The following is a 27,415-nucleotide window of genomic DNA, read 5'->3' as shown; positions in this document are numbered from 1 at the left end:
TATATACACATATTATATATATGTGTGTGTGTATATATATATATATATACACATATACATATATACATATATACATATGTATATACTTTAACAATTCAAAGAAACTTGTAAATTCATGTTTAATTGGTTATTACAGCACCAAAACATCTATTTATGTAATTTATTGGAAGAAGAATTATGTCAACTGTCTTTTGTAATGTAATGATTTTTTTTTCTCTTTTTATGTCAATTAAGTCAGTAAAACTAACAATGCTGGGACAAAATGAGTCTCTCATGTGGAACAGTATCTTTCAGGATAAAAACATTTAAAATATCATAAAGTATGCATAAATTTTCTTATTAAATATTATTGTAGAAATGAAGATAACCAAAGAGATAGTTCCATGAAATAATAATTTTAGAAACAGAATATTAAAAAAGAAAACCTCTCAGCCAAATAGCATGTGGGGTCTCTAGGATTACAAAGCATTTGCTTGGAGATCTGTTAGTCAAATCCTCACAGAAGGGAAAGATTTGTGTGTGGTACTTATTATTTATGTACTAGGTACACATTTGAAAGTGTAGGGCTTTTTTACTTATAAAGTTGTATGTATTTCAGTGTTTTTTTTTCAAATCTTTATTTATTTATTTACTTATTTTTATGTGGTGCTGAGGCTCGAACCCAGCACCTCATGCGTGCTAGGCAAGTGCTCTATCGCTGAGCCACAAACCCAGCCCCAGTGTTTCAGTTTTAAAAGTACTAAAACCACTTCAGATGGTAAAGAAATGAAAGGAATGATTTCCTTCCATTGTTATTTTTGTCCATGAAATAGTCTGCCACCAGCCCAGCAAACAGTTAGTAGCATATCAATTATTTATTTATTTATTTATTTAGCTTTAGGACAGAAAACAAGGTCAGTGGTTCCACAGATTTGTTCTGAATACACACTCAGAGACAGTTAAACTCCCTACCCAGGAAAAAAAATTGTAGAATTTCAGAAAATGTAACAGAGGAATATTTGTCTAAACAATAATTTAAACTAACTTAAATGAATGTGTAAAAAGTTTTTATTTTTCTCCTTTTCATTTCCAAAGCCAATGTCTCAAAAACCATCATGTTACACAATGACACTATAGTGGCAGTAAGAATCAAGAAGTGGGCTGGGGATATAGCTCAGCTGGTTGAGTGCTTGCCTTGCATGCACAAAGCCCTGGGCTCAATCCCCAGCACCACAGGGAAAGGGAAAAAAAAAAAAATAGAGAAGAATCTATTGGAAGTCTGTGTTCTGGAATTCAAAACTGTACTGCTGAAGACATGACCATGAACAGGATAGTTAGAATATTTTGACTGATATAACAGTTACTAATCAGTTTAGTATGATTAGCGAAGCTATCTTTTAACTAATTCTAGTCTGTTTTAATTCAGTAAACAACTCTGCTGTGTCCTACGAAGTGCATCCCCCGAGGTATTACATATGCTACTTTGGACATCTAATCAAATGCATGTGGGTTGTGCCTAATATGCTCATAAGTATAGAATGTTGCTCTCTTTGTTTTGATTTTGACTGCATACATTCACCTTGAACCAAGTGATGTATCAGGTCAGATTTTTCTTCTATACCAAATTCTGACACTTCTCACGACCTCTACCACTGCTGCCCTACACCAAGATCTCCTGTCTGAATACTCTAGTTACTTGGTGATATGTTTCCACTCTTGTCCCCATAGTCTAATGTTCCCTTTAAAGGGTTCCACCAGAAGGGCATTTGCAAAACAGATCTCATTGCTTTCTGGCTTGAAGTCCTTGTTGGGGTCCCCAAAGTCTTGCATAGAGTGGCCCTGGACACCTCTCTGACCTTCCCTCCTGCCATCCTCCTCCTTGGCCATCCACAGCAGCCATGCTAGCCTCCTTACTGGTTCCTGACGACACCAGGCACACTCCACCTCAGGGTTTTTGTTCTACTGTTCTCTTCATATCCACCTGAGTGGCTCAGACTTCTGTTGAAATAAACTCTTAGCAGAGGTGTTTCCCGTCTTGCTTGAAATGACCACAATCATCAATTCCTAAACCTTTGCCTTGATTTTTTTTTCCCCTTTTGGTACTAGGGATTGATCCAGGGATGCTTTACTACTGAGCTACATCCCCAGTACATCCCCAGATCTTTTATTTTTTATTCTTTTCTCTCTTTTTTTTTTTTTGAGACAGGGTCCCTCTGAATTTCCTAGGGCCTTGCTAAGTTTTTGAGGCTGGCCCCAAATTTGCAATTCTCCTGCCTCAGCCTACAAAGCCACTGGGATTGCAGGCATGTGCCACCATGCCTGGCTACCTTGATTTTTCTTAATTTGGAACATTTCTCATGTTTTATTATCCATTTATCTTTTTATTTCATGACTTTCTCCCCACATTAGACTGAAAACTCCATGAGATCAGGACTTTGGCAGTCTGGATTTCACTGCTTTATCACTGACCCTAAGCAGTGGTAGCACAGAGCAGACCCTCCAGAAATGCATGTAGCATAGAAAAAGAGAGCATGAACAAATGATTAAATACATTTCTTCCCTACTTAGAGTGGCTGTTAGGAAACAGCAGCATGCACTGCCTGTGACAGTCCAGGTGTGTCAACTGCCAGCTAACAGTGCACAGATGAAAGGAACATAAAGCAAAGACAGTGAATGCTGAAGATTGGAGCAGCTTTGCAAACATGATTCCTTGAGGCCAGTATCTAGGCAGGTGTGATACAGCCTTGCCAGTTCAGTAATCCTTCAGTCATCAACTTGTTTGCAGAAGATAACAGGAACCCATACTGATTCAGCTATTCATCCAAAACAGACTGCAGGGCTACGGGGCAATTTGGTTTCACAAAGTCATCCAGGGGCCCAGGTGACTGGCGAATTTTTTGTTGTTCTTTTGCCTTCCATGAAATGATCTCCACATGCTGAGGCTGTCTCGCCAGTATCACATCTGCAAGAAAGGGGGAATAAAGGATATTGGAGGAAAATAGCTTCCTTTTAAGGAGGTGACACATAAACTTCACATAGTGCTTTTGATCACACTCAAACTTAGTTAAGTAACCATGTCCTAGTGCAATATAGACCCGAAACTAAGAATCTGGCTGGGTGGCCAAGTACTCAGCTAAAACACTGGGAACAGAAAATTATTCTAGAAGAAGAGGAAGAAGGACACTGGGGGATAGTGATTAGTTGAGTACTATGAGGCAATCTACTGTGTTTCAGATGCTGTTCAAGGCTCTATAATAGATACAAAGACAATCCCTGTGTTTTATGTATTACAAGACAGCCACATACCATAACACAAGGTAGACTATAAAATCCATAATCCAGGCACAAAGCACTACCAAAGGTGTTCAAAGTCAAGGGATTGGAATCCTCAGAAATGAGGTTGTTTTGAGGTATGGGAAGGAGCACATTTTGGATGGAGCAAAGAGCTAGATGGGAAAGAGTGGAGTTCTTTTTTTTTTTTTTTAAATATTTATTTATTTTTAGTTCTTGGCGGACACAACATCTTTGTTTGTTTGTGGTGCTGAGGATCGAACCCGGGCCGCACGCATGCCAGGCGAGCGCGCTACCGCTTGAGCCACATCCCCAGCCCCAAGAGTGGAGTTCTAAGAAGAGCAAATCTCAAGATCTGATTCAGCTCTAGCATAAAGGGAGTTGTGGAGAAAGAAGCTGAGGACTTCTTTCCATTTCTTTTATTCTGTATTGGAAATGGCTAAAGGGTTTTTGAATGGGGTAGCAGTAAGATCAGATTAGGCCATATAAAGACCATCAGTGAATATAGAGTGAGTGGGAGTAGGGAGAGACAGAACAGGGATAGAACTGATAGAAGGTCAGCGTGTTTTCTTATAAGACAACTTTGTAGGAAATAAAAAATAAATAACTAAAACACTACTGAAATCACCTCAGTCAATATTAAGCTGAATGATGAGTTATTGACATATATTTATTGAATGCCTGCCATGGTTAGACTAGTAGCTCTCCGACGATCTGACCATGGACAGGAAGAAGCAAATTTCTTCCCCACAATCCATTCTCACAAATATAGTTGGAAACAAAAGTTGTGGAAAACAATACTTCTGACAAGGTATTCTCTTTGACATAGAGGAGACTCTATGTTTTTATTCTTAATTCTATACTGAGCCCCTAATTTTTTTGTTTGAAAAAAATTCTTTACATTTCATGAGCAAGGCAGGAGGAATACAGTATAAGAGCTCTCTAATCCTTCTAAGAGATTACCTCTGTTAAGGGAAGGAAAACCAGGCACAAACACAAATAACCACAAGAAGGTAGGGGAGCTGTGGAGGGACCTAAGAAGCCATCTTCATATAATTAGGAAGAAAATGAAGTGCAGAAATATTAATAACTTAACACACAAAGTAACAGTGCTGAAGATGCAAGATAGGCAGAACTTCTCAGAGAGATCTAAGTCCTTTCTCATGTTATTGATCTTTTTTTAAAAATCAGGATTACATAATCATGGTAGATACAATGTTAGTTTAATTTGAATTGAGCAATTAATGCTTTTAATACTAATGCTTTGCAGAGGTTCTACTCATGAGATAATTAAAGCATTTATTTAAATATTCACTTATGGTCAGTCTTTTATCAGTGGCTGTAGAGAGGATGGCTTACTTCAGTCAAGTCAGTGAATCTTGGCAACTGAATTATCTACGCTTTGAAGATAATATCAAAAGTATATGGGAGGCTGAGGCAGGAGGATCATAAGTTCAAGGTCCGTTTGATCGACTTAATGAGACCCTGTCTCAATAAAAAATAAAGGAAGAGCTGGGGGTGTAGTTCAGTGGTAGAGCACCCTGGATTCAGTCTCTAGTACTGGGAAAGAAAGAGAGTAAGTGAGAGCAAGAGAGAGAGCGAAACAAAGAAAGAATGAATGAATGAATTTTTTTTTAAAGTATACATTTGAGGCTTTTAGGCCCTTCATAAAAAGCACTAGTCAAATGGACCAACTCTACCCTTATCCCTATCCCCCATTTCCATCATAAAAGCCTGGGGTGTCTTGATTTTCATTTCTAACCACCATCCTAGGATGTTATCCATTCCTTAAAAGATTTTGTGCTCCTCTGAGTCACATGGTTGTTCTCTTGTTTTGTGGGACAGTCTAACATCCCAGGATATGACTCTGAGATGTTGAGTAAGTACTGAACCAGATACTTGAGCTACATGCCTTATTGAACTTTTTGTGTATTTTCCTACCTGGACTGTTTTCCACTTAGAAAAGTATCATAACGCAAGCTTTTAAAATGTTATCAGTGAATGGCAAAACTTTCCATTAAATAAAGCCACGTTAATGTGTTAATGTCTTCCATTCTAAACTCTTTGTTATAATTTTGTAAGGCATTGCTCAATTAAAACATGTTAAATTAAATTAATTTCTGGAGGTTTAGAAAAAAATTGATTGTGAGGGTATGCATTCATATTTTACAAGCTTAATAAGAACGTTGGGTATTATGTGGTATAATTGCAACTGAAATAGTCTTATGTTTGACTATTTTATTCACCATTATAAAGAATAGTAAAAATTATGTGATGGTCATATTTTAACATTATAAGTTTTTGCAAATTATTATATGATAATAACTTTGGTTTGAAATTGTTTAAAGGAAGGATACATACAAATATATGTATACACATGCATACTGTAAGCTATTAAACGATTTATTGTAAAATAGATAATGTATTACATTTTTTCCTTAAGCCCTTCTGCCAATATTTGGATTTAAAATTTATAGAAATTTCTTACCATATATAAAAAAAACAAGGTTCTTTACAATTGTTTTGGCATTTGTGGTTTGAACATAGATGTACTGCATTTTTTAACAACTAAATGAATTCCACATGAAGAGAGCTCTGCTCACTCTCTTTCCTCTCCATTGAAACCCACAGACGTCTTGCCGGAAACGCTCTGACATACATTCCCAAGGGAGCATTCGCTGGCCTTTACAGTCTTAAAGTTCTGTAAGTAAACCAAGTATTAATGGATGTATTTCTGATTATAGTGTCAAATGGCTGCTGATTAACTTGTAAAGATTGACTCCCTCTAATAGGCTACCAGGATGCTTCAGAGAATTCATTTAAAGTCAACTCTTCCTTCACTGGTGCCATAGAACTATACTACATTTGGCTAAATTTGTGTGCGAAAAATAAAATTTGCATCTCTCTTTCTAACTTTAATATCTCAAATTGTTTGCTGCTAAGTAAGTACCTTACCAAGTCAAGCTTTTAAATGAATATTTATCTTTCCCTCTGTTTTATAAAGTTGGGAATGTGACTCATATGATCTTGATCACTGAATAAATTGCTATGATGCTGACATAAGATCGAAGCTTCAAACCAATTTGAAGGTTGTTTCCTTATGATGCTCTGAATAAAAACCCACTAAAAACTACCAAGTTTGTGTTCTACTTGTGAGTGGATATGTGAAATCCTAGTGCATAGCAAATGTAGGCATTGTTTAATTAAGAAATCTTAAATCATTGAAAATTATAAATGTAGTTTTCTTATTAACGTCCAACTTCCCAATTGGTTTCCTAAGGGGGAAAAAAATCATATTTTTGAATACTTATTTCTTCTATTACCTATTCTTTCATTTCTTTCAGGTTTTTTTCTGTGTAGCAACACCTACATAGAAAAAATCAATAGTGCAAATTGAAAGTCATTCTAGGAAAAATTTCATCTCAGAAAAAAAAAATCCTGATTTTATTTTTTCTTTGAGATTAAAATTTTTGCCTCTTAAAAAGCATTATGTCTGCTTACTGAAAATTGCATTTCAGTTGCCTGAAGTATGAAGGTTTACAAAAGTACTTTAATTCAATTTAATATTTTGTTAAAAATTAAATTCAATAGTAGAACTATTAGTTGGTCTGCTTAGGTGATGTGGTTTGCTTTCCTTTCTCAGTTTAGATCATTTTTGCTATTAAGAAGAAATATTTTTAAGTTGTCATATTGCCAAACGTTAATGCTAATCCATCTCATAATATGATTCTGAATTGTAGCATTAGGACCAATGTGCTCATATCTCCAGGAACCCAGCAAAATATTTGAAACTATTCAAAATACATCTTGAAAACCAAGTTTAGATAAGACAACTAAAGTGATTTTTTAACAAAATTTATAGTGTGTGTATGAGCTAGTTTATGTGTATGTGTGAGTGTATCTCCAGCCATCATAGTTATATTGGAAATATGAATATATTATGTGAATGCATATGAATTATGTAAACTATTTTAATTACATAGAAATATCACTTAAAATTCTTCTCATGTTTGAATTACTCAGATTTTTTCCATCACAACATTATTAAATTTTCTAGTTATGCCATCATAGATTTCTAATTGTACCATATCTCTATTGACTATTTCCCACAATACACAAAAGGTATGTGATTATGGAGACATGATCTGTCTTGGTCACTAGTATACTCCCAGCTTCTACAGCCGTACCTGACTCATAGCAGACACTCAATAAATTTTTGTGAAATGAGTGATTCATATCCATGATATAAAGAGAACAAGAAAGCTCCAGACTTGTCAATATTCTGTTAATTTTGTATGATACTAATCCAATGCTATGTGTTTATTACTGGAATAGCTATTGTACATGAAAACAAAAAGATGTTTTCATATCTGAAACAGGCATCCACCTGCAAACAGGCTTTGTTTACCCAGAGTGCTTATGCATACACTTTTTGCTCCCTATGGTGCATTTGCCTGAATACCCCAGAGAACATTGGTTTAGTCTGATTGAGAAATAAAAAACCACAGATACTATGGTTTGGATATGGTTTGAGTTTGTCCTCTAAACATTCATGTGCTAGATGCTGGATCCTTGTGTGGTGGTGTTAAGGTAGGAGAATCTTTAAAAGGTGGGGGCCTAAAAAAAAAGGTGGGGCCTGGTGAATGGTTTTTGCTTCATTAGGAGTGAAATTTTCAGAAGGATTGATGTAGTTCTCACCAGGACCCTATTTAGTTCCCAGGATAGCCATTTAAAAACAAAAACAAAAAAGGCAAGCCCAGCCTCCCTGAAGCTCTCTTGCTTCCTGTGTCACCATGTGATTGCTCTGGCACCTACTCCTGCCATTATGATGCCATCCTTCCCTAGGCCCTCAGCAGAGGCTCAAGAGATGAGACCACCAATCTTGAACCTTATGGAGAAGAGGCATAGGTGCAACTGGAGAGAAATCCAGAAGGGCTACTCTGATCTTTGTTGATAAGGAAAATGGAGAACCATGTGCCCTTGTGGCTCCTGAGGATGGGCTAAAGCAGGGACCTGGACCTGGACCCAACCTTAGTTGGGAGATCTCAGGGTTCAACATCACATGGTGGCAAGATGCTTGATGCTCCACCAGCCTTACCTAAAACTGCCAGAGAGGCTGTGGGAACTGTCAACAGAGCTACAGAAAAGAGAGTAAAGACCAATGGATCCCTCCAACAAAACCAAAGTTCTCTTTCAAAAAGATGACCGAGAAGACTGTTAAACTAAAGAGCTCTTGTCCTGCCTCCAATGACACCTATCCAGAACTAGAAAACTTCTTTCCCTTCAATCTTTTAGAGTTTGAGAATTTTGACACCGGAAGAGCACCAGACTGCACACCTCCCCTTGGGTGGAGTGCCTATAACGATCCTTGACCAGGAGAGGACTTGAAAAACTATTGCAGCTGGGTCCCCTTCACCTATAAAGAAACCACCATGAACCCGGCACTGTGGCAGTCCCCTTCAAGCGTTCTGTCCACCGTTGAAGTGGAATTGCCATCTGTTTGCTATAACACATCCAGTGTAGGCAATGGAAATGGAGTTCCCTCCGGTGGAATGGTTTGGCTGAGAAACAAAAGCTAAGAGAAATAATACAGAGAAAAAAACCACCGAACACAGAAAAAGCAGTTTCAAAAGCGGGGACAAGACGGGCAAGCTGGCAAGCTGATCAGACAGATCAAGCTTCTGGGCAAAATGGAGCCTGTGCCTGCTTTATTTATATCAAGAAACATCAAAGAGATTCTATAGAATGTTCTTTTCCAAAAAAAGGTTAAAGCTGGGCTGTACAGTTACCAATGGGTTTCGTCCATCTCCAGAGCTACTATGAGGAACCTTCCTAGCAGAGCAGAGGGAAAGGTCACATGCATTGGGCAATCTATTGCCATGGGAGAGCCACAGAAAGTTCCCAATGCCAGGCCTCCCTCCCTGGCTTCCATGCCCAAAGAAGATCCTCGTGTATTTCTCATATGGTGTCCCACAATGAATATTTAAATTTCTTAGAGCTTTCTAGTTTTTGTATGTTAGTTTTAATAAAGCATTTGTTTAACAGGAAAAAAAAAGAAAAAAGAAAAGATTTAAATAAACCTCTGTTCTTTATAAATTTCCCAGCTTTGAATATTTATATAGCAACAACAACAACAAAAAGGTTCTCTCACAAGCCGACCAGTTAAATGTGCCTTTTCACCAGGAAAAAGAAAAAAAAAAAAAAAAAAGGAAGGAAGAAAGAAGCATGATATGAAAATCTTCCTTTTATCCACTTCTAATTAATCAAGGTTTCCTATCCTCTATATAGTCAGGGAGTCAGCAAAGGCTGGTAGTGGGATACTCAAAGTAGCATTAAACAAATTATTACTGGAAACACAAAGATCAATAAATATGGTTGATGCCCTTGAAGAGCTTGCAGTCTAGAGACAGATTGTACAATCAAGCTAGTGGGACCAAGACAAACAGATCACCTCTGATTCTTGGGGAAAATGTATCTAAAGATGTGTTCAAAGCTGGACACAGTGGTACATGCCTGTAATCCCAGCAGCGTAGTAGGCTGAAACAGGAGGATTTTGAGTTCAAAGCCAGCCTTAGCAACAGTGAGTTACTAAGCAACTCAGTGAGATCCTGTCTCTAAATAAAATACAAAATAGGCCTGGGGATGTGGCTCAGTAGTTGAGTGCTCCTGAGTTCAATTCCCAGTATAAAAAAAAAAAAAAAAAATGGGTGCAAGCGCCAGGGAACTTTGTGGTTCATTTAATCCAGGCCAGTGGTTCAGACTTGACTTCCTGGGAGAGAAGGTTTTCCAGAGAGTTTACCCAGGAGCTGAATTTTGTAACATGACTTGGAATGAGCCTCCCAAATAAAGTGACCAACTAAGGGGACAATATGCTCAGAGACAGAGGCACAGAGTCAAGACATGGCATGGGGAGTAGCTCCAATAGAGTTAGTACTCCAGCATTCAGGAGGAGATACATGATGGAAACATTTGGAGAAAGCTTGGAAAGATGGAAAGAATTCTTGTTGCAGGAATCCCACATGTTATGTATAAATGGATAAGCCAAGGAAAAGATGTAAGGAAGGAAATGGCATTTTCAGACTTTACAATTTAGCTAGACCATTATCCAAGTCAAGGGGAACAAGATCTTTTCTTTACATTGCCCCTTAATGACTAACATTCAATGAGTGAGCTCAAACTGTAAAAGATCTTGAAACTATTTTGGCATATAGAGCAATGGTTCTTAAATATGGTGATTGTGGCAGTAACCACATGTTTAGGAAATCTGTGGGGGCATCTTTGGTTTATGATTGACATGTAGTAAACTATACTGCAATATCACATAACCCAGAGTAGAGAGAATTCTCCCACATCCTATTTGATTTCTCACTGCCCCAACACACCAAATATAAATCAATAATACTTGAATTCATGATTATACTGAAAGATTTTATAAGAAGTTCTGCATAAACCTAATAATTTGTACAGGAAATTTAAGTGGAATAAATATATTCTCTCAAAATCATTGAATAACTGAGTTGTTACCTCTTGACTATTCCTGTATTGTAGGACTTCTAATCACATATTTAGTTTAAAATAGTGTTGGTACAATAGAATTACCTCAAAAGCCACAAAACAAATCAGAAATATAAGTAAATGTGAAACTCCTTTGAAATAATTATTAAATTAGCAGAGAAGCAAGACACAGGGATCTCATCTCATTGGATTTAATTAAGCAAGTTGCTTTGTCAATATTTCACATTACTTTAAGATATCAGGGGTACAACCACATGAAATTTATGTTGTGACAAAATGATATAATTATTTATTTAATTGGTGGTGACCTGTTGCTTTTGTTTTTGGCGGGGGGTGGGAAGGGGTTGTTAACTGGGGATTGAACTCAGGGGCACTCAACCACTGAGCCACATCCTCAGCCCTATTTTGTATTTTATTTAGAGACAGGGTCTCACTGAGTTGCTTAGTACCTCACTTTTGCTAAGGCTGTCTTTGAACTAGAATTCCTCCTGCCTCGGCCTCCCAAGCCACTGAGATTAAAGGTGTGAGCCACCGCACATGGCAACCTGTTGTTTTTTAAATATTACTCTTCCACTACTTACCCCGTCTACCACCCAGCTTCTATGAAGGCAGTTCTGTGACTGTTTATTTTTCCAGATCAACTTCGATTTCCCATTTCAGGTGGAGGAATGTGCTCTCCCTGTCCTTTTGAAGTACTGGCAAATGAATGCTTGCCTCAGCATGTTATCAACTCTCAGACAGGATAAATGTTCTCTGTGGTATTTCAACACTGTCTAGTCCTAATAGGAAAGTATTTTGACAATACTCATAGTATCTATGAGAAACACTCAATTGTGAGACTATCCTTCCCTGTTTGTGTCATTTGTTCATGTTCTGTACTCCAACCTGTGTAATTTGCCTTGTCATGTTCTCTTTATTTCAATAAAGGTTATTTTCTTCTTTCCCTTATAATATGTGAGAATGGTCGTTATTATATATCTTAAATAATTTTTATTCTGGTTTCCCTTTAGATGTCTACTACATGTTCCTTTTCTTGCACAGAATGGCTTCTGATCATGTTATTTTGCTCACACCGACCTTATTCATTAAAAGTAGAAGCAAGTATCTGACTCGTTCATAAAAATGTCTTCTAGGATAGTCACATGCAAGCATCATGTGTACAGTGATACATAAGTCATTACACTACAAATTATTTTTCTATATTCCTCTTTTGTAATGCAGTTAGGGTAGTACATTATATTGATTTTTTTGAAATTATGTGCATAGATAGGCTATATTTTATGAATTTCACTTACATATAAAAGGCTTTTTTATGAAAAGGAACATTAGATCCTATAGGGTTAAGAAACAATGCTGGAGATAAAATACTAAACGAAATAGATCTGTCCCTATCCTCATGGAAGCTCTCTCTTTTTTTTTTTTTAATTTTTATTGGTTGTTCACAACATTACAAAGCTCTTGACATATCATATTTCATACATTAGATTGAAGTGGGTTATGAACTCCCAATTTTACCCCAAATGCAGATTGCAGAATCACGTCGGTTACACATCCACAATTTTACATAATGCCCAATTAGTCTCTCAAATGTTTTATAAAGTTCCAAAGTCACTGGTAGGAGACAGAAATAAATTATATCACAGCATGAGGAGAAAGATAATATGAAAGTAATATTTATTTGGGGCCCTGACGTGAGTAACAGTGTATGGTAAAAGAATAGAAAGGTAATAGTCATCCAGTCTATTAAGATGGAGAATAAAGATGGCAAAAGCGTCGTTGGCTAGAAGTATTTTATATGTAAAATCTTATCACTGTGACATTTAAAAGATTAATAATTTTTAAGACTATTATCCGTGTTAATATTGGCCCTAATAAAAAATTAGCCATTGGTTCTGTATTGCAAAATACATCATACAATGGAATTCTGAAGCAGGTTATCCTCAAAAAAGGTTTATTTTTGGTATAAGCCATTCAGTCAAGGAATGGCTCACCCTGCTGCCACTCAGCACCAAAACCAAGGCCACATAGAAGTGATGAATAAAAGTAACTATAGGAAAGAGTTCGGGCTGGGGATGTGGCTCAAGCGGTAGCGCGCTCACCTGGCATGCGTGCGGCCCAGGTTCGATCCTCAGCACCATATACCAACAAAGATGTTGTGTCTGCTGAGAACTAAAAAATAAATATTAAAAAAAATTTTCTCTCACTCTCTCTCTCTCTCCTCTCTCACTCTCTCTTTAAAAAAAAAAAGAAAGAAAGAAAGAAAAAGGAAAGAGTTCGTCCAATCCTATGTAGACCCAGACTAGAGCTTTGATAGTTACTTGATATCTATACAAAGGACAATTAAGCAGAGGGAATACCTAAGAATCAGGCCACTGATTGTCACTAACTCTCTATGCAACAGGCTGTTTACTCTTCCTCTGCTTCACTGTACCAGTTGTTATTTCCGTTGACAAAAATAAAAAATAAAAAACATATAGATGCATGAGGAAGCTGTATAAAATACTGAATATTTTAAAGATCCTCAGGAAAGAAATTAATAAATTATGAAGTCATCCTTTGTCTCTAGAAAAAAGTGTTTCATCTTCTTTTCCTACCCATATATGAAGGATAAAAATAAAATTATAGCCTACACCCATGTTCAGGACATGCTACATTATGCTTCTATCCCACGTATTCAGTAAAGGGTATTTGCAAAAGAAATCAGCTACCATGTGAATGCTTTTTGTTTTAATTGCACTCTGTAGTGCTATAAACTCTTTAATTGTTTTCTCTCCCACTGAAATATCTTAAACAAAAACAGAATTTTCTAATTAACTCACTGGAGACTTATAAGGATATAATAGAGATAACTTGCTCTTGTTTTGTCATTTGAAAGTAATTAAACAGAAGTTCTTTATTTAGGGAAAGATCAGGGCTTCGTTGATTTTTTTAAAGTTATATTTTTGGTGTTTTACTGGAAGCTGTAGTTGAAAATTAATCACTAGGAGATAGCTTGGGGTAACTCTTAAAGTTATCATTACTAATGCTCATTTAAGTCCCATTTTCTGAAGGCAAATATATAAAGCAACCAAGAAAGTTTACAACTATTCAATTAAGGAAACCTGTCTTATCCTCTACTCCAGTTTTCAAGATATTTTAGAAAAGCCACATTTTAAAAGTTTCACTGTTTTGTTAGCAAAGCATAAAAGGACAATTCAATGCATACTTTATACCAGTAATATAATACCTACAAAGTACAGACATTAGTTAAACCCATCATATGTAATGTATCATTTAAATCGATCATGAAACTAATGAGTAACTTAGAAAATGTTTTTGTAAAATGAAAATTATATAATGAGTTGAAAGTTCTTGTGAAAGTGCAAAATAACATAGAAATCTAAACTTTTGGCATTCAGTTAAATTATGCAAAATATGGAGTTACAATTCTCCTAATTCCCTAACTACAGAAGTATGATCTCTCCCTAAATTTCGGCTTTATTCATAATGAACCAATATATTTGAAACTCTTGATTTAAGAAATTTTAGCTGAATCCAAGTCTAATATAATGAAATGAGTTTAGTAGAACATAAATAACAATTGTGTTCTTAGAAAACAGAATCTCAGGCATAGTAAGAAAAGCATAAATTTTATGATCTCCTGTGTTTCCTGTCTTATGAGTACCTGAGAAAATATTTGTATATATGAAAGTTTTATAAGTAGTTTTATAAATTCTTTCATATTTTAATCCTCAAACACCTTTTCGATTGGAAGATATCATTTACATTATACAGACTAAGGTCAGAGGGGTTAAATGGGTTTAATAGCCCAAGACTCAAAACATAGGGCATATGTCCAAGCCCAGTACAGCTTCAAGCTCAGGTGAAGTATTCTATTAGAAATAGCATAGCACAGGTGGTTCTCAGTGTGGTGTCCTGCTCAGCAGTACCAGCATTACATGGGATCTTGTTAGAATTTCAAATTCTCTGACCCCTACCCAGACCACCTAACCAGGAATTGTGGGGGTGGGGCTCAGCAGTCTGTTTTAACAAGACTTCTAATGAGTGAACCCTAGGATTTGAGAGCCACTGTTAGTTTTATCTTTGCCTGACTTGATTGAATTGTCACATCCAGTACAATCCCACTATGTCATTCATTTTAAGGAAAGGTTTATTAAAGTATATAAAAATTGCCAGCCTTTATTGAATGCTTATCATGCAGCAGGTATTGTTCTATGTATTATCTTCCTTGAATCTTCACAGTAAACATGTTAGGTGGGTCTCTCCCCCCTGGTCACTGAGGCATGGAGAGATTGGATGATTTCCCTGAGGTGACAGGGCTGATGGTAGGGAAGAGGAAGTCAGGCAGAACCCGTGCACTTAACCATTCTATACACCATAGGCCTGAGATTGTGCATCCAGCAAGTACTCCTCAAGAGAATGCAGTGGGAAATACCTCAAGCTTTGGAGTTAGACATACCTGGAGTTGACTCCCAGTCAGTCATTTCATGAAAATAAACTTTCAGTTGTAGAGGTGAGAGACCAGGCAAATTGTTTTTGAAATCCAAATATAAGTTTGTGACCTAATAAGTTGAAATATTTCTTTAAAGTTTCTGCTTTCCCAAAATAGTCTTCTGCCTCAGGCTTACATGGACCATGAAATGTTGAAGAAAAAAAAAATGTGCTGCAAGATTATTATGTTATAAACATTTATGAAAAAGGTAGCAAAATACAAGGAATCTAATGGGATTTTTTCCATGCTATTTTCCCACTAGCAATGATGTATTTTTATTTCATTGTTGCCAGGTGTTTCCATATGGTAGTCTCCATGTTCTGAAAAAAACAACAACAAAAAAAAATCTGTTCAACCTTGGAAAGCAAAGGTACAAATACTTCACAAAAAGAATTCAGTTTATACCAAAATGTGGCCAAGCACAAGAAGGAAGATGGTCTTTAAGTAGTTTCCTACTCTTGTTTGCTTTTTCTTTTGTCTATGCAACCCCCATAGTGATCCTTTAAAAAACACAAATCAGGGGCTGGGGCTTGGGGCTCATCGGTAGTGCACTTGCCTGGCATGTGTGAGGCACTGGGTTCAATTCTCAGCACTGCATATAAATAAATAAAATAAAGATCTATCAACAACTAAAAAAGTGTTTAAAAAATTTTTTAAAGAAAAAATAAATCAGATCACATCACTTCCCTAATTAAACCCTCCAACCAGGTCTCTTAAAATAAAATCTTATCATGGCCTGTAGGTCCTTCATGAGATGGTCTCAGTTTCTTTCTCCCAGCCTCATGCCCTCACTCATCCCTCCTCAGTCAGATTGATCCTTTGCTAGTCCCTTAAAGTGAAGCAAGCTCTGGTTTCAAGACCTCTGCAGGGTGCTTCCCTCTTGCTCAGTAACTCTCTCCAGATGTTCACATGATGTGCTCCCAACTCCACTCTGATCTCTACTCATATATTCTCTCTTCAGAAACACCTTTCTTAAACTACCTTTCAAATAAAAATCTTACCCCATTACCATCTATCCTAAATCCATGTTTTACTTTCTATTCAAAGAACTTCCTCTTATCTCACGTTATATATTCATTTGTGTAATTTTATTTATTTTTATTTATTTATTTTGGCCCTGGGAATTGAACCCAGGTCCTATTAGCCACTGAGCCACATCCCAAGTCCTTTTAATATTTTTGAACTCACTCATTTGCCCAGGCTGACCCCGAACTTGTCATCCTCCTACCTCAACCTCTCCTGTTGCTGGGATTGCAGGTGTGCACCACCACGCCCAGTTCATTTGTTTACTTTTAATTATCCACACTCTCCATGGGAATTTAAGCTCCCAAAGAGTGTAGAATTTGTCTGATGTGCTGCTGTTTTTCGGACACCTGAAACAATGCACAGCACTCTTATGGTCAATTATGTTAATTATTAACTTTCTTTAATATTTTTTTTATTTGTTTTATATACAGTATGCTGCAGAACAATCAGCTAAGACAGGTGCCCACGGAAGCGCTGCAGAATTTGCGAAGCCTCCAATCCCTGTACGTATAACTGCAATTGCAAAATGTTCAAGATCGGTTTGGGAAGGAGCATTGACATCTTCAGTTGACAATTTTACTTTGATCCCTAGTTAATGGTCAGATCTAAGAAAATTGTGAGTGAGAGTCCATCAGAGCAACAATTGTTCACATGCTCACTAAACACTAAGATCTATGGGTGTATCCTAAAGTTCCTCTACTGCCAAAGCATCCCCATAACTTCCCACAGACATACAAACATGTTCACAAAGAATCCCACGATACATACCTTCACACACCACATGAACAACAGACATACAAATATGCTCTATAGCAGCATTGGTGTCCCCCACTCTGAATCCACACTTTTTGCCTCAGGACTTTCCCTCCCACCCACCCCCCCACATGCCAAGTTCAAATCACTGAATAAATAAAATTAAGTTATTCACAAAAGGAATATTCTTGCCAGGGAGAAATTTTGGAACCTGGGTTGTGATCAGTTGTTTCAGTGATTACTTGGCAAGTCTATGCCACAACTATTTTGTCAGAAAATCTTCCTCTCATCAGAATGTGTAATTGTTTACAATATATTGCATGATTTCTGATATACACATGTGTAATGTATGCTCTGATTTTACTTATACTGGAGGTCCTCATTTGTCAAACAAAATACTGCTGTCTGCTCTTGAATGCTGTGTGAGATAAATGCATTAAAAAGAGGTAAAGGAATATTGCAAACTGTAGTTTAAAGTTTTGATAAAGAATTCCTTAATGAAACCCTACATATAGCTTGCTTAATGCCTTTTACTGAGGTGACACAAGAGAAGGGGACATGTGAGATTTGGAGATAATACTTTGATCCTTTGATCTTTTTTTTTTTTTTAATGAAAGAAAATCTGTGCTTGAGATCATTTTAAGCTTTTTAATCCAGTCAAACAAAGTGACTTCCTAGGTTTTCAGCAGCCTATAGATAAACAGGCCCACAAGGGCCCCTTTGTGGCACGGGATGGTACTGTTGCCTTTTCAGGAGCCCCTTAGTGACAGGACAGTATCACTTCTCTTTTGTTGCACGGGGTTTTACCTGAAGGAAAGGAGAAGCAAAACAGTCTCCAGTTGGGTTATCTGTGTAAGGGCTCTGGGATCTCGTGGCTAAACTGAAGTGCAGATAATGGCAGTGGCCAATAGGATCTGGAAACAGCTGCGAGGCAGACAGTAGATAGAAGGATAAGAGTTTGTAACCAAAAGCCCCTATCAGCTGAAAGAAGATCACAAATAAAAGTGAACTCTTTGAGAAAGAGAAAACCATGAATCTTTTGTTCACTTGAACTGGGTGGTGCCTCCCTGATAAAAGTGTTCAGATTTAGTTTCTTGCAGTCCAGATATTGACTATTCACCAGGTGTCTCTTGCTTTGGGTATCTGGTTCACCCAAAGAATTACATCCCGGAACCTTCTAAATAAATATAAATATGTGCGCTGTATGAAAGATCAAGGGCTGATTTTCTAGAATGACACTTTGCACATTTAAACTGAAGGATCTAGACAGACACTCAGCCCCCAGTTACTGCTGGGTGGCCTCACTGGGTTGTGTCATGTTCTTCAGGATCCCCTTGCCCAGAGTACAAACAGTGCAAGGCAGGAGGTGTTGGCAAGATAAGGTGATGTGCCATTTTTTCTTACTGATATTTTTTGTGATGCTTTGATACAAGCATTAAGATTTGTCAAAAAGCATTCTACAGATGGGTGCAGTGGTGCATGCCTATAATCCTATCAGCTTGGGAGGCTGAGGCAGGAGCATCACTAGTTCAAAGCAACTTAGTGAGGCACTAAGTGACTTAGTGAGACCCTTTTTCTAAATAAAATATTTAAAAGGGCTGGGGATATGGCTGAGGGGCTAAGCAGCCCTGGGTTCAATCCCTGGTACTTAAAAAAAAAAAAAAAAAAAAAAAAAAAACCTACACTATGGTTTAACTACCAGCCCTGCAGACTGTATTGTACTAGCTGGAGGTGAGCCCTGTGTCCTGGGCACACACCAAGCCAGTTTGGAGGTTTGAGCCAGCCCCTCTAAAGTCATTCTGTTATCCCAGGTTTAAATTATAATTCTTCTGCTTCCTTAAAGCAGTTCCAACATAATGAAATATAAAATTATTGTTTTTTTAGCTTAATGGTCATTACAAACAGGCATCCCTTGACCATTCTTCATTCATGTCCTGGCTATACTTTATCCTCTGTGCTAATCCAGAAGCCTCCATTAAGTGAATCTTCTCTTCTTGGACTAGAGCCCACCAGTAGATTACCACTTTGCCTTTTTATTAACAGGGCATCTCTTTTTTTTTCCACTTTCATGAATTCATTCTTTTTCCCCTACTTTATTTATTTTTTTTATATTATACATTTGCACCCTCACAAGCACTCCACACTCAACAGGGTCTATTATGCATGGCTAGCCTTGTAATTTCTCTAGTGATGATACTCAATGTCAGCTGCAAATAATCATCTAGAGAGTTCAAAAGCCTAGGCCACAACCCATAATAATTAAAAATCAGAATTTCTGAGAATAGACCCAAAAATCAACCATTTTTTCTTTCTTTTTTTATTTTATTATGTTTTTGTAAAACAAACATTGAATCACTGAGCCATATCCTCAGCCTTTTTTTATATTTTACTTGGAGACAGACCTTACCAAGTTAATCAGGGCCTCACCAAGTTACTGAAGCTGGCTTTGAACTCACGACCCTCCTGCCTCAGCCTCCCAAGCCACTGGGATTATAGGCATGTGCCACTGAAGCCAGCTTCTTTTTTTTCTTTCTTTTCGTTTATGCAGTACTAGAATTGAACCCGGGGGCACTCCACCACTGAGATACATCCCTAACCTCTTTTATTCTTATTTTGAGACAGAGTCTTGCCAAGCTGCTGAGGCTGGCTTTCAACTTTTGATGCTCCTTCTTCAGTCTCCCCAGTAACTGGGATTATAGACATGCATCAGCATCAATGTTTTCTGTTTTTGATACTGAGGATTTAACCCAGGGGCGGTCAAGCACTAAGCCACATCCCCAGCTCTTTTAAAATTATTATTATTTTTAGTTGTTGATGGACCTTTATGTAATTTATTTATTTATATGTGGTGCTGAGGATTGAACCCAGTGCCTCATGCATGCTAGGAAAATCCTCTACCACTGAGCCACAACCCCAGCTCCCACAGCCCTTTTTTACACTTTGTTTAAAGACAGGGGTGAGTTGCTTAGTGCCTTGCTAAATTGCTGAAGCTAGGTTTGAACTCGAGATCCTCCTGCCTCAGCCTCCCAAGCCACTGGGATTACAGGCATGCATCACCACGCCCAGCAGCATCTTTCTAACTGACTTAATTATATAGTTATGAGTTTCTTAAAGTGAAGATTAGGAAATAAGATGTCCTGAAGCATTTTCTCCAATCATCTGCAAACAATTCTTCTGACTTCTTTTCAAATCTGAAATAAAAACAAAATTCATACTTCACATTCCAATATGAGCTAATAATAGAATATAAAAATCAGGCATTGCCTTGTTTATGTTTATTGTAAACAGCTCACATTTGCCTATTAATTAAACTGAACAACATAGGACAGATAAAGAGGCCACATGGTCTATTCTTCCTGCTGTTTAAATGTGGTTCATGGACCAGCTCAATCTTAGCAAGAATCTTCATTTGAACAAAATCTTAGATGATTTTTATGCAAAATTCATTTGAGAAATTAAAATTTCTACTGTTCTACTACACTAAGTGGACTAAAAACCAAAAATGATTGAGAATTACCGAAGTAGATCATTTGTATTCTTTGCTCCACCCATATAGACTTAGCGTCATTGAGTGAAGTTTAAGAAACCTAATATATTGTAATTGGTAACAATGCTGTAAGTGTATTCAAGTTTCAAGGGATGTAATTTTCCATTTATTTCACATAAACAAAAAATTTTTGTTCATAATGAAAACACATAGGTACATTGGCATTTAACTCTCTCCTGATGCTTACAAATTGATCTACTAAAAAATCAGGACACAGGCCTGTGTGCCAGAGCACAGCAGCCCAGATCCTACCCCTGTACAATGTGTACATTTGGCTTCTGACATGGCAATGACTGCCCAGACACTGACTAGATTTTTTGTAATGTAATCAAATATAACCTAATTTCCTTTCTGTTTTTTTGGAAGGGAATAGGAAATGTAATCAGAATTTACAGTGAGTTGTGTTTCACCAAGAAACTTTTGGCATTGTAGACATTTGTGAACTAGGGTCAGATTACAGTGATTTGACGGGGATTCAAAACTTAACCCTCCAGTACCCTCTTACCTTTGTTTTCATAGTTAAAAAAAAATAGATCTGTGAAAAATCATTGCCTGATTTGTGATGATCATCAATGCATTTCAAGCATCTCACTGTCATTTGTGAAGTTCAAGATGACCAAAGAGAATTACATGTGCATGTTTGTCCAATTAACCAAAGTATTGTTTAAGAACTTGGTTTTCATTCCAAGTCTGCACTAGCAAAGCTAATTGCAGAATATGCACAATCACAGAGATACTGGGTTGGTAAATAGAAAGTGAGGGAGAATTAAACATATCTTTATTAGTGTCTCTATTTTCCAATTAGCTAATAGTCACCTTCAGAATACAAGATTATATTTTAAACTCATGTGTAATTCCTGCCTGAAGCAAGATATACCCATGCCTTTTTTTTTTTTTTTTTTTTTTTTTTTTTTTAGTTACCAGGGATTGAACCCAGGAATGCTTTACTACTGAGGCATTTCCCTGGCCCTTTTTATTTTTTTATTTTGAAACAGGGTGTTGCTAAAAAGCTTTGAACTTGAAACCCTCCTGCCCTATCCTCCCAAGTCACTGGGATTACAGGTGTGCACCACCACACCTAACTACCTCCATCTTATAGTATCATCTTCAAGGCGACGGAGTCTACCCTTGCGCCCTGTGAAATGTCAGTGACTTCATCCAGACTCTTCTTTGGAAGTTTTTGCTAATAATCGAGAGAGAGAGAGAGAGAGAGAGAGAGAGAGAGAGAGAGAGAGAGGAGAGAGAGAGAAAGCAAAAGGAAAGGGTGAGGAGGAAGTGGTGGGGTTCACAGTATTGAGCAGAAAGTAAGGCAAACCTAGAACAGCAGCAGTTTTAGTTTTCTTCTGTTGCTCTCAGGACCCTACTGAGTGTCAAGCCCAGGGTATAGCATGAGGCAGAAATAACAGAGGACAAGTGTAAGCAAAGAATGGTGAGATAAACAAGAGGCTTAAAAAAATCAAAGTGGCTAAAAAATAAAAATAAAAAAAACAGTGATTTTACTATTGGTGACATTCCTTCCACTATAAGTCTCCAGAAAGAGAGGTCACAAGCCTAAACAACACAAATATACTGTGCTACTAGTTTGTTTTGTTTATACACACACACACACACTCACACACACACACACACACACACACACAAATGCCAGTATATTAAGTATAGCATGTTGGGAGGGAGATATACTCAGAAGTTCTAGAGTCTATGAAGTTTGGTTGCTGCACTAAGAATTTATTTTCCAGAATCATACACAAATCAGCACCCCATGAATTCCCTGCCCCCTCAATTTAGACATAAGGGACATATTATTTTCAAAGGGAAAGACCTTTCTACACAATGTTTACAAGAAGAGAAGCTAAAATCGAAGCATGTTCTGCAAGTAATATTTGGAGAAAAAATTGAATAGTTTATGTAAGAGGCCATGCAAGCAATATTCTTCCATGAGATTATCTGCCAGAGCCATGATAAGTTGCCTTCATGGCTATCCTGACTGACAGATAAATAAAGAGAAGGTGGGAGTTGTGAAATAAGAAGTAAAATAAAAATATTTTTAACCTCCTAAGGTAAAATGAAGGTTAACCTTGGAAAGCAGATTGGACTCATTGGGTGCTAAAGGGATGAGAGTTGGGGAAGGCATATTGTGAGTGGGGCTGTGTTTGGGGATAGATGGGGGTCTGTGATGAATTGTAGATGAATTTCACCAGTAGAAAATGGGAATATTGTAGAGATGGAACCAGAATGCAGAACTGATTAAATGCCCAAAGTCATAAGCACTTTTACAACCCACTTCATCCTCAGCAGGCTCGAAAGGTCAGTACTGACACTATCCCTTTCCTGGTGATGGGGAAGCAAAAAAGCCAAGAGGGTGGCTGACCTTCCCAAGGTCAAGTGGCTTGCAATGGAGTTCAGCTACAAAGAAGCTTCAGACAAGAACTCTGGTCTGTCAGACCCCCAAATCTGCCCAATTCACCACCACATTTTTCTTAACATCTTGAATCACCTTCGAGAAAGAATGGGCACTAAACACAGGGAGGGAAAGCTTGACAGGAACACAAGTATAGACAGTGTTGTGAAGATTCAAAAAAAGATAGTTGTAATGCTGAAAAATGGAAATAAATAAACCGAAATTGGAAAGGGAACAATATCAAAATGTGTTTTGTCTTTTAGGTGTTTCTCTATGCAATTGGTTGTCTATCCCTATGAGGTAGAAATCATCTCTATTTTCCTGATGAGAAAACTGTAGGTGAGAAAGGAAAAGGTGTCTTGCCATCATTACAAAGTAAGTGTTGATTAGACAAAGACAAAGTCCCAACCAAAGGAATTAGTATGCAACCACTCATGGGGGTGAGGTGCTATTAACATTAAGGACCAGGAAACAAATCCATCAAGAATCAAGAGGCTCAAGGTGAATAAAAGTGCCAGAAGAAACTTGGAAGGCAGGTGAGGACCAGGCCCTGTGAGACCCATTGGGAACAGAACATGATGTCAAGGATTTCAGCCTATATTATAGGGTGGACATCCACTGGAGGGCGTTCAGCAGGGTCTGTCCTGTTGAAGCATCTAGTTGAGAAAAGAGAAAGTTGTCAGAATGGAGGCAGCGGTGATGGAGAAAAGGAGATGGATTTGAAAAATATTTAGAATGTGAAATTGCCAGTGTTTATTAATGAATTTGCTCTGAAGAATAAAGTAGAAGGATATGTCAAAGATGATTCCTAAGTTTTGGGTTTATTCAACTATGTGCTTAATGTAGCCAATCCCTGGGATAAGAAACACTGGTAGAGGACAGTATGGGGATAGGGAGGTAGAAGAGGAAGATAATCAGTTTGGACTTCAAACCTTGTGTTTGAAGAAGAACAACTAAATGGAGATGGCACAAAATTTGAAATCCAGATCTGCACCTTAAAAAAGCAGAAAAGTTGAAACTTTGGTTAAGTCCCCTAACCATGCATTTCTCTTAATATTTCATCATGATTTATTTGTCTGACTATGATAGAGACACAGACTGTACCTGCTGAGTTTTTTGCTAGATCCCCAGCACCAGGAGGGTTCCCAGGACAAAGACAGCCCTCAAGAAGTACGGCTTAAACTGAAGATCCAAACTCTAAGTGGTGTTCTTAGGTGGTACTGAGGATCCGCTTATCTCCCCAGCTTTTACTGCATTTAACCTGCATTTACTCTCTCCCTGGCTCCGGACTCTAACTGTGTGCCCTGGCTTTTCCCACATGCCTTTCTGGGACTGAGAGTTGAACCCAGTGATTCCTGAAGGGATTTTAGAGTTGATGTATCTACCAGAATTCATTTTCCTATTGTCTCAGCTGAGGACTCCCTGCTTTAAGAGTAGGGATACAGGAAAAATTTTATGATATTATGTCTCAAGAGGTTGATGGGATTTGGACAGGCAGGGGGATGTTTATGAATACAGAGTCCAGAATTACTGTGGGAAAGAACTAAAAATGAGAATTGAGTGGACCAAGAAATAAGAGAAAAGTCTGGCAGGTTTAGGTGGGTAGAGAGGCTTCAATAACAGAATGGGAAGTTTGGGTTTGAAAGGAATGATAGTATGGAAGTATGGATTCCTTGCAGGGAAATGACATGGAGTGCAATTTAACAGAGATTAACCTGGCAGCAGTCTACAGGATTAATGGAAGAGATAAGAGATCAAAGCCAAAAAGTCTAGCTCAGAGGCTGTTGCAGTAATGCAGGTGTGAAGAGATAAGAGACTTAACTAGACAGTCCAAGTGGAGAGTCTCAGAGATGAAGATGAATGGAGAGGGCTGGTGAATGATTGGCTGGAAGGCAATAGAAGATTCAAAAACTGCCCCTCAATTTCAAACCCTAGTGGTACTTGGGAGACTAATGGTGCCCCTGACAAAAAGAGGACCTTTGTTTTCTGCAGAGAAAAACAAAACTCAAGAAGTCACTGCTCACAATACTTTGACTATAGATCATCTCTTTGTTGAAAAAAAAAATTCACAACAGTGGTGACCACTAAGAAACTGAGCAATTTAATATGATTTGACTTAAAAAATATATTCTTTGGAGCTAGAGATGTCACTCAGTGGTGGAGCACTTTTCCAGTATGTGTGAGACCCTGAGGTTAATCCCCAGCACCACAAAAATAAAAAATGTATAAATATATATGGAGGGATGGATAGATAGATAGATAGACAGACAGACAGATAGATAGATAGATGATAGAGTCTTGCACTCCTTGGCAATTCAGAGAGACAGGGGTTTGATTCTCTTAGACACTTTTCATTCAGCTCCTAGTCAAGACAACTTACTAACTAGTCTCTAAATTATTGCACTTTAATAACCTGAAGACTTTCTTTCCCTAAACTGGAAAGGTGGGAAATAGGTCTAAAGCAATGCTTCCTGGAGGACACATTAGGTTTCACATGGTGAAAATCAAGACTGAGGTGGAAATATCCCCTCTAAGCACTCATGGTCTTTACATGAATCCATTTGCTAAATTATCTTCCTAGGATACAGGAAGTTTCCCATATATAGTAAATTCATTAAAAGGTGAAAGTCCATGTTGGGGTCACTCCATAAATATTTAAAAATGGTAATCACTACAACAAAAATAATGCTGATATTATTGTGAAGAATTCGTTTAAATCAATTTTAATTCAATCTGTAAGGGTTCATATAGATGAACGTCTATCCTGATGATCTTGTGGTAGGATTTAGGTCTAATGACGCACTGATTCCAGTGCAATACAACTTCAAAACAGCGAAATTTCATCATAGTTTATGCACTTTGTTAAATTGTATTATATATAGATTTGGAACTACATGTTTTTCATTTTATTTAAAAAGTAAAATAATAATTGGGAATGCTTTCACTTTTCAAAACTTATAAATGAACTAAATCTCTGAGGTTCTCCCAGCCATGTATGACTTTTTTCAAGGATGGTAAGATGATCTTACAAAATGTAAAATGCATGTACTATATGACAGAGCTTTAAAACTTACAAAGGGCCAATTCCAGGGCTTGGAAAGCCAGCCTCAACAATTTAGGGTGGTCCTAAGCAACTCAGTGAGATCCTATCTCAAAATAAAAACTAAAAAGGACCAAGGATGTAGCTCAGTGGTAAACTGACCCTGGATTCAATCCCCAGTGCCCAAAAGCAAAGCAAAACAAAACAAAACAAAAAAACTTACAAAGGAAAACTCTTCAACTAAATATAAAAATGCAGGGTCAATCATGAAAATGCCATGCTCCCTAATTCTGCTTGCTACATAAGAATCCCCATAGTCTGTCTAATGCAGCTGCAACATTCTTCACACTTTTGGCTTTTTTCTTTCCTCCCAGTCATCCATGTTAATAATTGACATTATTACAGTCATCTCAGCAGAGAATTAGCCAAGATCAATGGCTTATCTTTTGTCTAACGCTTTCTTCTTTGTGGTTAATGGCTCATCAAAGACATTCTCAAACAAAGATATAAGTTTATGTGATACATGGGCAAGGTGTCATATACAAGATAAATAAAGGACCATTTTCTGGAACAATAGCAAGAGTGATCTCATAGTCTTTAATCCCTACAAAAAAATGCCATTTATAAATCAAAAGTTTCCTTTAGAAGTATGCAGCAGATAAGCATACTCTTTCTTTTAAAAGAGGAAATTTTCACAGTTAACCCCTTATGTATAAATCTTAAGAACAAAGACTTTAAACAAAAAGAAAATGAGCTTTTTTTTTTTTTGCCATTGCCTACACATAAAAGATTAAATTTTTGCCGTCATCTTCCAGCTCTTTGCCACATAAAACACATTGATATTCCAGAATGGCATGCACAAAACTTAAATTCACTGTTTTATTTTTATTGCACATAATACTGAGTAGTATTCTTCCCTGCTCTTGCATAGTCATCATCTTCCCAGTTGCCCAGGCCAGAACGTAAGTCACAGAGCTTTTGTTTTCTCCCTCTCTGGTCACACCTGGTGAGTCACCAAGTTCTATCAAGTCAAGTTATTCAACATCCCTCAAATTAGGCCCTTCCTCTCCATTCCCACATTACTTCCAGGCATTCATCTTTCTCTCCTTGATCACTGCAGTTGCTTTGACCATTTGCTCCCCTATTAGTCCCTCCTGCCCATTGCTATCTATCATGATGAGCTTTCCACACAGCTATTCTTAGGGTGTCTGGTCAGGAGTCAGTATGATACCCCCACTCCAGAGAAAGAAACATCTTATGCAGACCCTGAAGATTTCTTGGATAGGGTAGGACATTTCTCATAGGCTGGTAGCCCAGAAGCCTTCCGGGATTGACATTATCCAGACTCCAAGCACTTAACTTTGGAGTTCT

General features: G+C 37.5%; 1 protein-coding gene and 1 pseudogene across 3 annotated transcripts in view; both read left to right on the top strand.

Moving 5' to 3' along the window:
* Positions 1-27,415, top strand: part of Lgr5 (leucine rich repeat containing G protein-coupled receptor 5) — a 123,034-nt gene that overhangs the window by 64,215 nt on the left and 31,404 nt on the right. For all 3 annotated transcript variants that reach the window (XM_026386658.2, XM_026386657.2, XM_026386656.2), the window contains exons 3-4: positions 5,902-5,973; positions 16,735-16,806. In XM_026386658.2, the coding sequence (XP_026242443.1) occupies positions 5,902-5,973; positions 16,735-16,806 (144 nt within the window). The remainder of the gene's footprint in view (positions 1-5,901; positions 5,974-16,734; positions 16,807-27,415) is intronic.
* LOC113181212 (securin pseudogene) lies at positions 7,832-8,849 on the top strand (annotated as a pseudogene).

Source organism: Urocitellus parryii, chromosome 5 (assembly GCF_045843805.1).
Source record: "Urocitellus parryii isolate mUroPar1 chromosome 5, mUroPar1.hap1, whole genome shotgun sequence".
NCBI classification, from domain to species: domain Eukaryota; kingdom Metazoa; phylum Chordata; class Mammalia; order Rodentia; family Sciuridae; genus Urocitellus; species Urocitellus parryii.
Note: the sequence above shows the minus strand (reverse complement) of the source record. Positions and strands in the feature narration are given on the sequence as shown.